This window comes from Rhinopithecus roxellana, chromosome 21, assembly GCF_007565055.1.
Source record: "Rhinopithecus roxellana isolate Shanxi Qingling chromosome 21, ASM756505v1, whole genome shotgun sequence".
NCBI lineage: Eukaryota > Metazoa > Chordata > Mammalia > Primates > Cercopithecidae > Rhinopithecus > Rhinopithecus roxellana.
Window position 1 is genome coordinate 18,521,790 of NC_044569.1, and position 12,646 is coordinate 18,534,435.

The 12,646-nt window shown below is 49.9% G+C and overlaps 1 protein-coding gene across 14 annotated transcripts in view; it reads right to left on the minus strand.

Moving 5' to 3' along the window:
* CELF4 (CUGBP Elav-like family member 4) overlaps positions 1–5,355 on the minus strand; it is a 321,108-nt gene extending 315,753 nt beyond the window's left edge. For all 14 annotated transcript variants that reach the window (XM_030925963.1, XM_030925961.1, XM_030925960.1 and 11 more), the window contains exon 1: positions 4,803–5,355. In XM_030925963.1, the coding sequence (XP_030781823.1) occupies positions 4,803–5,088 (286 nt within the window). In that variant the 5' untranslated portion in view covers positions 5,089–5,355. The remainder of the gene's footprint in view (positions 1–4,802) is intronic.
* Between the last annotated feature and the right edge of the window lie 7,291 nt (positions 5,356–12,646).

Genomic DNA, 12,646 nt, shown 5'->3' on the forward strand with positions numbered 1-12,646 from the left:
CCGTATCTCTGACAAGGCAAATCTTTCTTTTAAAAGCTATAGGTGTGTACCCAGCCATTCTGTCAGCCTTTTCCCCCTGACAGAACTGAATTTTTATTTTTCAAAGTAATTTTTAAGAAGTTCATCTTAATTGAGCTCATGCCCATGCTAATACTTCAGCTGCATTGTCTCTTAGACTCATTTGAAAATGGAAATCACATAGAGCTTCACAGTTTTAAATCACCTATCTACAGCAGAAAAAAAAATCCCCAAAACCCCACAGAACAACGAGCCATCTTGGGTAAAGTCAAGCGGTGGAAATTCAGTGTTCTCAGAATTATTATATCTTAAACACAAATACAAGACATAACTTTATGAAGATGGTCACAAATCACCAAAACATATTCATACCCCCGTCCTTCCTCTTTCTCACAGTTAAACCCCAAATCAAGGGGCTTTAGGCATTTCCTATTCAGGTGTAGTTGAAATAGAAGATTGTGCATGTAGTGGTGAGTGTATTTTAAAATGATACACTCTCTGGAGCTAAATCCACAGAAGATTCTATTACTCTGTCCCCACCCTCCTTCTGGATATAGTGTGGAAGTATGAGGGGCTGAAATCCCTGCAGTTGTGGCTCCTGGGCTGAGAGGCCCCCAGGCTGCCAGTAGAGTATATTTTCCTCCATGCAACGGAGAAAATCTCAAAGCAGAGTGGTTACCCAGGCACAGATCTGTTCTGACTGGATAACAAGAAGGACTATGATGTGGACTTGGCTGTTTAGATTAAAATGCATCGCAGGCTCTGGGAACAAGCACACATCAGTAGTAAAGGCTGTTTAAACCTTTGGGGACAGTCCTATGTTTAGATTACATTAATTCATAAATATTATACTAAATACCACTTAAATTGGACTTAAATGACTTCAAAGATAATGCATTATAATATGGCTATCCAGAGAGCACTAGTCTTTATATCTCCCAGTAACTCAGTCTTTGCTGCCTCCTATCCAGCTAGATAGGACCAAAGTTATGAATGGATTTCTGATTTCTCCATGTGTGATCCACTGTGTAAGTGAGTGTTAACAAGTATGGGTATGTGTGCATATATGTGTCTTCAGTCACTGCCTCTTTTTGTTCTACAGGAAATGAAAAGAAGAAAATAGAAATAAATTAAAAATGAGAGAAAGGAAGAATTGGACTACTGGGTGACCTGTTCCCTTCTCCAGAGGAGAAAAATTTTACAAGAAGGGGTAAAATTGGCCCTCAGCTCACTTCTGCTGCTACCCGAGGAATTCATCTCTTTTCTCTTTAATCAGTAGTACAATGTCTTTCTCTTTGGAGACTGGAAAAACAATCTTTCCCAAAGTGCTCTAATCGGGGAGAAAAGAAGACTCTGAGTTGTTCCGGAGAGTTTGCATTAAACTCAGTTTTCTTCCTTGGGTGTTGTTTTTTTGAATTTTAATTCTGGGCTTTTTTCTTCCTTTCTCTCTCTGCGTAGCACCCAGATACCCCTCTCTCCAATTGCTTTCTGGCCTCCAGGGGGTAAATTTACCTTTATAGTAATCACCCCAGTCCACAGCTGCTCTTTGCTGCCTCCCCAGCCCAACAGCCTTTCTCTGATGTGGCTGGGTTTGCTCCACAACACCCACCCACTCCCTCCTCCACAGACTCCCAATTTGACTGGAGTAATTGCCTTTTAAGGTGCACTCTACGCATGGCAGGTATTCCATTAACCCTTAGAACTCCTTCCTTCTTTAGATATCTGAAATGGCAGGTGGCCAACAAATGGAGACCCACCTGAAATCTCAAGTGCTTAATTTAGTTTTTACTTCTTTTTCTTTTCCTTGTATCTCCCTTTTTCTTTTTCTTTTTTTTGCCAATAACATAAACATGACATCCAAACTGGAGGCCAGTGTCCTGTGTCTCTCAATTTTGTCCCATACGATTCATTAGAAGTTAGAAATTAAAGAAGGGGAGCGCAAGAGCCACAAATATGCCCTGAAACCAGGCTTAACAAAGGCATGATTCTATCCCTAACCTTATGTTGTCAATTTAGAGATGGGGAAATCTAGAAACCAAATGCAACCCTCCTTCCTCAAGCCTCATCATGCTTTTCAACTTAACAGTAATTAATCACCAATGGCAAGCGAGTAATTTTTTAAGGTGGCCGGAGGCTTATTTTATCAGGATTAGCTAATAAATCAGGCTGCATCAATGAAGAAGGAGTTTAAACTCTTCTAGGACTGAATAAACCAGACCTCAGAAACGGTCTCATTTATTCAGTTCTCTGAGAGCTTGCAAGCACTGTTAGGGACATTGTGGCCCAACCTCAATTATAAAAATCAGAAGGATGGAGAAGTAGGAAGTTTCACTGGGAAAATTATATGCTCAGGCTCTGAAGGGTGAGCTGCGACAATGAGGAACCCAGTATGCCGGAGCCACTGGGCCTGCCTGCCACTGACTGAGACAGTTTAGGGGAGAAATTATTTAGAAAATGAAGTTTTGTTCATCCTAGGAATTCTGGCCAGATATCTATCTATCTATCTATCTATAATATATGTAATATATGTATTACATATATTATAATGATAACCTTCTCTACCTCCCTAATGCAAATGATTAAAATTCTACTTCTTTGCTATTACATGAGACAGTCCAATTACATCAGAAACGAAGTGATGATATCAGGGATTGTAGAAAAGAAACCAAGGAATATTGTTAAAGTTTATCTTCATTTGAAATGAAGAAGCAAGTAAAGTGCTTTAATCCAGATGCCATATGAAGCCCAGCTCCTCACAACTGTCTTTTGCCTCTAGTGGGTTCTGATATTTTTAACTTTAAAATCTTAAATCACCACAAAAACTGATCATTAAGATGGGCAAAAGGTCTCCCTACCTATGCTTTCTAAATTTTTGTTATTACTATTTTTTAAAATGAGGACATTCAGAATAACAAAGGTTTGATACAAACCTTGATTAGCTTCCAGGAAGCTTGATTGGAAGGGGAAAAAACTACAAAGATATGGTTGACTTGAGCGGGAGGGAGGGAAAAGAAAGTGTTTTCTTTTTTTTCTTCGAATATTGTTTTGAAGACTGCCTCCTCATTCCACCTTTCCAATCTCTCTTTTGAACAGACAGACATTTTCTCCATATTGGATAAAGGTTGGTTTCTCTCTCCATTACAGCCCCCACCCTCACCCCACCCCAACAAACCCAGTATATTTCCATTCTGCTGTGTTTTTGTGTTACTCAACATGCCATTAACTTTAAGATTTACTCCTCAGCAGGCAAGCTGGAAGATGCTAAAGCCAATAAAAACTGCTCTCTGGGACTCCAACTATGAAGAGTTTGGAGCTCTGTTTAGTATTCGAACGAAGGGAGGGCTGAAGAAAGAGGGTGGTTGTGATAGTGAAAATCGCTGCTGCTTAGAGAGCCAGACAGCTCCGCGCTCTGCACCTAATGTGCTGGAGGATCAGCTGTGTCCATAGCCCATTTGTGGCCAAGGATGAGGCTGCTCTCTATGTGGGGGTGGGTGTGCGTGTGTGTTTTCATCTTTAAAACCACCAGCTGTAACAGCATCTTCGGCGGCTCTCCACACTACTGTTTATTAAAAACGGAACATCCATACACATCCCCTACAACTTCCTTAGCCCCGTGCTCCTTCCCTGCCTGGCGATCAATCTCTCTCAGAAAGCATTTAACTTGCCCACATAGCTCCAGCACCGATTCATCCCCGCTGCACATCCTATATATTACTGTTAGGAAGCGGAGCACTGGGCTAATTTCGTCACCCACCAGCCACCCACACACATTCTACAACTGAACACGTTTGGGGCTCTGCTTTAAAGATAATAAAACAAGGAAAAAACGGCAGGCTGCAGACAATTCCCATGACCACTTTCCTAAAAAGTTGCTGGGTTTTAATTCTTTGATTATTCTGTCTCCCCTTCCCCCAAGCACTCATTGTCAATGATCGCTTCAAGGGAAAAATAATGTACTATAAAGCTCTCTGCATGGTGAGTTTGGGATAAATTAGGGTACACCTTTCAAAATGCAAATCTCGCACACACATATTTTTTTCCCCCAAAGCTCCGCTTTCCTGGGAAGAGGACTATCCAGGCTTGCCAGACCTCCACTCCACCCAGGGGATGGCTGGTTCCTTGCTAATTCTTGCCTTAGGTTTTATCACTGGTTCCTTCAAACATCCACCCCCCCAACCCCCAACACACACCACCATTCACACCACAATCAGATTATTGAGGCACACAGCTCGACAGGGAGAGTTTACTGTTACATTTAAATAAAAATATCTCTTTGAATTTGTCACCTCTCTCCCTTTTAGACGGCTGCGCTCCTGCTACTCTGGCCCGGAGCAAAGGATGAGGAGACCATCTCCTTTAGTATTTCAGCACCACTGCGATGGACAGCACCCTCGGTCCCCGGCCGGCCAGGCGCCCGAGAGTCCGTCCGCTCAGCGTCCTGGGCTCGACCGGTGCAGCCTTCCCCATCCCAGTCTTTTAAGTCGCTGTACCCAAAAACCCAAGCCCCGTCTCCTCGATCCCCTCTCTCTTTCTCTTCATCGGCGCCCGCTGCTCTCTCCATGGCATCGTTCCTATCAGCACCTCGCCCAAAACCCAGCCTTGCCCCAGCGAGCAGCTCCCCACGCACCCCAGCTCTGGTCTCCGCTGCCCGAGCGCCTCCCTCCACGGCGCCCGCCCGAGGCTTCCCCTCGCTCAGTCAGCCGCTCGTCAGTCGCCGGCCGGCCGGTCGGCCGGCCCGCCCGCTCCTGCTCCCCGGCAAAGTTGGGAGGGAAAGGTGCACTCACCTTTGTGCATGCCTGTGAACCTGTCCTTCAGAACCGTAAGCTCGTAGATTTTGCCAAACTCCTCGAAGAGGGGCTTGAGGTCCTTCTCATCCAGGTTGCGGGGGATCTGCCCAATGAACAGCTTGATGGCATCGTGGTCCTTCATGGGAATGGTCGACGGGTTCCCCGGGCTGTGGCTTAATCCGTTCATGTGCCCGGCACTGCCCGGGCTGCTGCCGAGCCCGTTGGTACTGAGGCTTGCGTTGTCAGCCTGTCCGTTTGCTAACGTGGCCATCTTTATATACATAGAGAAAATCTTCTTTCCTTTTATTCTTTCTCGCTCGCACTCTCTCGCTCCTCTCGCTCGCTCGCTCGCTCGCGCTCACACACGCACACGCATACACACACTCGGGTTCTCTCCCCCTCGGTTTCTCTACACCTCGCTCTCCGCTCGCTCTCTGCTCTCTCTCTTTCTCCTCTTCTCTCGCTCGCTCGCGCTCGCGCTCTCTCTCCGCTCTCCCCCCTCTCTCTCTCCCTCCCTCCCTCTCTCTCCTCTCTCTCTCCCTCTCTCTCCCTCTCTCTCTCCTCTCTCTCTAGGTCTGATCTGATTTTTTTTTTCTTTTTTTCTTTTTCTTTTTTTTTTTTTTACATTGAACAGACAGGATCTCTGTCCTTTCCGTTTAAACAGGCTGGACCGGTTCAAGTTCCCAGCCAGACCAGGGGTGGGGGCGGCGAGTGTGCGCGCGCGGAGGAGGGCGCGGGGGGCCGGGAATGGGCGCGCTGTGGGGGCTCGCGCCGCGGCGGGCGGCGGCCGGGGGCAGGGCGGCGTGGGGCGGCGCCGGCCCCACCGCGCCTCCCCCGTCGGCGGCCCCGCGCCGTGGCGGTGGTACAGTCCGAGACGGCCCCCGGCTATAAATAGCGCCAGGCGCATGGCTCTTCGGGAGGCGCTGAGATTCCGGGCCCGGCGGCCGCGGGGAGCGGGTGTCTGTGAGGAGCCGGGCAGCCGGCCTCCTCTCTTTGCCTTTCGGGGGTTCTTTTTGTAATAGCAGCAGGTGTAACTTTTTGTATTTAAAAAACAGTGATTTTTATTTTCTTGTGGGTATGTAGGGGGGCTTTATCCACCAAGCTATGCTCTATTAGGGCGCCAGGCGGGCGAAGCAAAGGCAGGGATGGCGGGCGGGGCGGCGGCGGAGGTGGAATGGGCGCTTTTTTTCTTCCATCTGGCTTCATTTATTTATTTATTTTGACTAGAAAAGCGAGCCGGCTTGGAGGGAGTCCGGCCGGGAATCCGAGCGCGCATTCATCAGTGTCGAGAGAAAAAAAGCTACATAAATATATATTATGTGGATAAATCTATAGACAAGAGCTCTCTCGCGCGCGCTCTCTCCCTGTCTCTCTGTGTGTCTCTTTCTCTGTTTTTTTTCCTCCTCGCACCCCCAACCTGACAGAGCAGCCCCACATCTTCCTCCCGCCCGGCACCTACCGCCACCCGAGCCACCTGCCAGGATGGGGCTGGGAGCGGTCGGGCCGCGCCAGGGGGCCGAGGGACGGGGAGTAGAGACTCAGGGTCCGACCCCCACCCCAGCCCGCCTCCGAAGGCGAAAGGTGGGGGTCCCCGTCCCGGGCGGCCTCCCCCGTCCCGGAGAGAGCGGCCGGTCCGCCTGCGGCTGGCGGGAGGAAGGTAGGAGTCGGGCTCCCCTGCCCGCTCGCCCGCCGGAGGGGGAGGAAGGCGCTGGGCGCGGTGGCCGGTGAGCCGGCGCGGGGGACGGCTTGTTTTGCCCTCGTCTGCTTTACGGGCTCAAATAGAATATATATTTTTTAATCACCATCAAAAGAATAAAGCCCCCGAATCGCTATCTGGGTTGCCGCCGCACCGGGACTCGCGCGGCGTGCGCTGCCCCCGCGGGTTTCGTTTTAGGCACCTACAGCTCCCGAGGAGCAAGGCGGAGTCGCTCCTGCCGTGGGGACCGGGGGTCCAGCCGCCCTGTCCGGACCCCGCCGGACTCCCCTCCAGGCCCCCTGGGGTTGGCACCTCGGCTGCGCGGGAGAGGGAGTGGCAGGCGCGGAGCCAGGAGCAGGGTCCGAGCAGCCCCGCTTCTGGGGGTAAATACTGGTGGTGAACTTGGCTGGGGTAGCAGATTTTCACGTTAGTGATATTTACCTGCACCCCGTCCTCTCTCACGTTTGCTTTTTCAGGGCAGCCTCTTCGCTTCAGAAGCCTGGCAAATTAACGCGCCCGCTCCCCCGCGGGCTGCGGGGCTGGGAGCTGGGGCGGCGGGGCGGAGCGGCTGGCCTAACCCCCGCCGGCCCTCGACTGGCCACTTCGGGGTTTTGGGGTTTCTCTTTTTTTGCCCTCGGATTACATTACGTTACTAGAGGATTTGTCTGCAATTTTAATTAAAGAAATGAAACCCCAGCTGCCTGAAAACTCAGGCCAACCCCATTTGGTACAAGCACAATACGAGCTCTCCAGCGCCGGAGGAGGCCCGGAGGCCCGAGGTTCGCAGCCCCAGGCCCCGAGTCCGCCCAGGACACCTCTCTCTGAGGATCCCGGGGCCAAACCAAAGAGCAAGTATGATTTTTAGAACTGTGGAACTTCATCCTTTCATTTTAGCTTCTCCTGCCTTTGCTTGCTGGAATCGGGTGTAAGTATAGTTAATTTGTCACTTGGTTTCCCGGGCTTAAACGTTATCCGGTGTTATATGCTGGTCTAAGAATCGACCCAGTAGATGGACTCGAACAGAAACTCACATATAGAGCCTCTGCCATGTGGTGGTTGTTTATTTGGTGTGCCTTTGAAGTGCCCTCATAAGGGGGCCATGTCCCTGCTAAGCACTTGGAGAGTTTGTGTGTATGTGGTTTGGCCGTGTGTGCCTGCTTGTGTGGATGCAGCATGGGTCTGTGCACGGACCCTGCGTGTATCCACACTGCATAAGTGTGTGTGTCCCTACCAGGTTGAGACCTCCTCCTTCCTGTCCCCTAGGACACATCAGCAGAGGCTATTAACTGTCCAAGATATCTCCTCCAACATCATCCTGTGGTGCTGGTGCATGGCGCCCAGGATCCTACACCTGAGTGGCCTGTATTTTCTGCCATCACAGGGGAGTTTAGGAGAGTAAATTCCTGCTCGAGGTCTGTTTTCTCTCCTTGCCCTTCAACCCCTGAAAGCAAAGCCCGGACATCGGAAAGGGAAAGGGGCCAGCTAGGGGCAGCTGGAAAAGAAGGGAACTGTTCAGGGGAGAGTCACTAAGGTTCACCGTCCTCTTCCTGCCACCACCCAAGGCACCCCTAGGTCCAAGTAAATTATTCACAGGGGGTTAATTATTCATGTTATTAATACTAGTCAATACATAAATAAAAGCAATCATTGGGCAGGAGTGAGCCGGGGGAGTGGGCTTGTTAATGAAAGGGGGCACTGGCTGTTTCAGATGCTATGAAGACTCCTTCATTCTGTGCAGTGTCACTTTCCTCCAGGACTGCTCCTCTGCCCTGTGCACCACGGCCCCTCCCGGTGTCTCTCCACCGGTGGACTCAAAGCTGTGGAGCGTTCCTTCTTCCTTAGAGATCCCCACCCTCCCCTCTCTCCCACCCGATGATGGCTTATTTTGGATTTGGGTTATCTCCCCTTAGCAGGTGGCACAGCCCTCACCTCTCACCTTTCTGGCCAGGTATATGGTGAAATGTCCTCCCTCCCAGCTCCTGCCCCAGGACACTAAGTCCTGTTTAACTGAGCTACCCAGTGTAAACAGCAGCAGAAGCAGCTTCTGTTGAGGCATCAATCTCTTAAAGGTGCAGAGCTGGATCTTTTAGGCTCCTACCTCTCCTCCATAGCAGAGTGTTGGGGATAAAATAACACAGACAGGTTTCTCAGACTAATGCAATAAAAGAGCAGGACGCCTGAGAAAATAGTATGGAACATGATTAGGTTGGCTCTTTGGTATCCTTACCCTTGATATTCTAGGAAGACTTGAGTTAAAATTTTTTTTAACCTTAGATCATCAAAGAGAAATGTAATTAGAGAAAGATGGGGCAAAGTATTACTCACTGTGACATTTAAGCAGATTTAAAACTTTCCCTCCAAGTGCCACTTCATAGCCACAATTATTTCATCCACTGAGAGAGAGGGAGAAGGCTGGCAAATGGAAGTAGGGCTGCAAACAATTGCTTCTCGTTTTCTCTCTGGGCTTGGTGTTTACAGTTTGCTGCTGATTCATCTTTGGGAGTGTTAGAAAGTCTTGTGGGGGATTAGGTTCAGGTGGGCGACTTACTCAGGCCTTGCCAATACCTCCCGCTCCTTCACTTCCCTTTGCTTCTCTTGTTCCTCAAATGGGGGAGGGAGCCCCCTTTGGGCTCAGCTTCCCTCCAGCTGAGCCACTTGTCACTGGTCACTCTCTTCTCTCTGACACCCACTGAACCAGCAGCCCTGGCCATGGCCACACAACCTCAGGCCTGCTTTGGCTCTCCTGCCTGTGAATCTTCTCTTTCCACCTCGATTGTGAACTCATGGAGTGCAAGGACCCAGTAATCTGGTCTCTCCTCCTCCTCTGCAACCCCTTCTGGTAGTGGTGGGCACACAGTAGGTGCTTAAGATGTAGTTTATAGATACCAGTGGCTAAGCTGACTCGGGGAGTGGTGTCAATACTGTATTCATATGGGCTCTAAGGAAGGGGAGCTGCAGGGCCCTAGGCGGACACTTTTGAACACGTAATTTAGAAGACCCCCAGCAGTTCAGCATCCCGGGTCTGCACTGCTTGACTTGGAGGCATCACCACTCAGTCGTTCCTGCATTCATCCAGTCTTTCTGATTTCCCTCTGGAAGCAGCCAAGAAAGGACAAGGCTGCAAAGAACTCACTGTCTAGTTAGACCAAAGTCATACCCAGTGAAAAGCCCCAGAACAGCAAATGGCAACAGATGGTTAAATGTCTTCCAGGCCTGAGGAGTTCCACATAGGAGAAAATAGAAAACAATCCAAGTTGCCTGTGAGGATCTGTGATGGGGGTAGGAGCCTTAAGGAAAAAGGCAGTGAAGAAGGCAGGATGCAGAGGGGGCCAGATTGGTGTAAACTGGGTGATGCTGGGGATTTAAAACTAGAAGGGAAAAAAACAGGGATTACTCCAAGGTTATGTTGAGACCACGCTGAAAAGAGAGCTGAAATCTACATTGGGCCACTAACACCAGACCTCCAGTTAAACATCTCTATGGAGCAACTGCTCTGCCCAGACCTGCAGAGGGCAGTGAGGGCAGGCTGGAGGAAGGGAGACTCCCCTGTACTCTGTATAGTGCGCATGTGTTGTTTGGGCAAAGAAATGGACTCAAAAGAGCCAAGTGGCCACCAAGGGCATGATCCAACTGAGGGGCGGAGTGAAAGGAGCAGGCTGTGTGGGCTATGGACCCCCAGAGAAGGTGGAGCTTGTGTGGGCGGTGGCACTCAGGGAAAGCCTTCTGGAGGAGCAGGCCCTACTAGCCTTGCAGGAAGGGGTGTTTCAGCTCAGGAAGAGAGGAGAGAGGTGGCCTTTCTGGTTGAAGTGGTGTTTGGAGTTGCCAGGCCTGGAGTGAGCAATGGGCTCTGAGTTCTTGCATGACAGCCAGAAGGAGAAGGCTCCCATGTGGTTATCAGTTTGGTAGGCAAGATGCGGCTTTGCAGGCAGCCTCAGCAGTATGGTCTTCTCCACAAACCCAGGGCATCTCTGACCTGGAATACTTCAGGAAGGTTCAATGATATAAAGAACAATCATTGGGGCAAGAAAGGAAGAGAAAAGCAATCCCTACTGCCTTTTAGCTAATATTGGCAGCCTCCTGCTACCCAAGTAGACAATTGAAGGACCTCCTATCCTGTTCTGAGCCCGCAGCAGGTCTGGGCATGAAGGAAACCCATTGGAGGGAGAATGCTGTGTGTTTGGGAAACCCAGGGGCTCCCTAGAAGGGGTGAGCTGTCTCCAGGGCTTAGACAGGTGCCAGGGCTGGCAGAAGAGGGGTCTCAGAGCTGTTTTTCTTGCTGGCTGAGCCTCAGGGACATACTGCCTTGGTCTTGTGAAGGCAGCCCTGGCTCTGGCAGGAAATGGTTTTGGGAGTCTGTGGTCAGCTCCTGTTCTAGGCTTCCATGCTAACCCCGGGGCTTTGCCTCACTTGTGCTGAGGACAGGTAGGAAATGTTGAGGCAGTGTGAGAGGCAGAATGAAGGGACCCCAGAGTCCCAGACAGGGGCATCCTGTGTGGTGTGGCCAGGAGAGCCAGAACTCGGCAGTGGGGACCTGACTCATCACTCTCCTAGGCCTCAGCTTTCTCTTCTGTCAAGTGGAGACTGGGGTCCCTTCCTTCCACCTTCCTTTCCTTCCTCATATCACATCTGAAAAAGATGAGACAGTGGCATGTCTGTGAGGTTGACTAATCAGTTTTCATGTAAAAATTATTAAGGTGACAGAGTGGGGATTGAGGGTCTAAATGGGCTATAGAAGAATATAGATAAATTTGATGAACTTAATTGCACTGAGGGGTTAGGAATTTACTCCTTATCTTCCCCAAAGAATTGGCTTTTTTTGTGTTTTGTTATTTTAAAGGGCAGTGCTCCATCCAGCACAAGCATGTGGTTTCAGCTGTGTTTAGGTGAAGCTGGCAGAGCCTGTGCTCTGGAGCTAGACTCCTTGGCTTCAAGTCCTGCCACTCCCACTTTTTAACTCTATGACCTTGGGCAGGTTGTTTAATTTGTTTGTGGCTCAGTTTCCTCATTTGTAAAATAAAAAGAGAAATAAAACCTACCTCAAACAGGTGTTGTGAGGATTAAATGAGTAAATGCAGGTAAAGTGCTTAGATCAATGTCTGGCCAGCCAATATTATCAGACTGTCACTAACAGGCCACTGGGGTCTAGGGTCCTGCTGAAGCCCCCTCCCACCTCCTACAGGGGAGGAGGGGCATCCATCTCTGGCTAGGGCTGGGCTTGGTATCCAGACTTGAGATGGACATGCTGTGGGTGTCCTTACAAGCTGCTCAACTGTTCTCAAGGTGCTTCTTGGGGAAGGAGGCCTTCCAGGAGGCTAAGTCCTGCATCACAGCCTCTTCTCAGGACTTGCTCTGTGTACTAGCTGCTAGCACTCTGGCAGTCCCTTCTTACCTGAGAGGTGTTGCCTCAGCAAGTCCTTTTAATTGTGATGTTTTACTAATTAGTTTTTAATTATGTTAATTTATTGTACATGAGCCCTGAGGTTTTCAGGCACTGGGCTCACTTTAGAAACTGGAATAGGAAGTTGTGTTTATTACACACACAATGCTATGGGTAAATGTCACTTCAGCAGGGCCACAATTTCTCTGATAATGCCATTAGATGGACAGTTTCTACCTGGGCTCTCTCTAATCCTAACATTCCCCACTGCCTCTGGGCTCCTACACAATCTTTCAGATAATGCAGTACCTCCAGGCTGTGCAGGTGACATGAAGGAGTGAGGTGGCTGGGTGGGGCCAGGGGGACACCAATTGGACAGAGTCTCAGGAAGGTGAGACTGTAGGACCTTTGCACCGTGCTACATCTTTAAAGGGTTGTTATCTGGAGACCTTGGACTCCCCCAGCTGGGTGGACCTTCCTGGTAACTCACCCGGGAGTTGGATGCTTGACTTCATGGCCTGGGGAGAGAGAGGGAGAGGCTGAGGATGGAGGGGGCACAGGCACAGTCAAGTAGGGGGCTGCGCCTGTGGAAGGTTATGGGCTTGTTTTCCAAGAGTGGCAGGTGGCCATGGGTGGGTGGTTTGCAGCAGGGTCAGCTCTTAGGAAAGGCTCAGGGTGGGGACTCAATGACTATGTGCTGACTGGCTGATAATAACACAGAAGAGGGTAATCAACGGTATAAGACCAGGACAAAGAAGATGCCTGGGT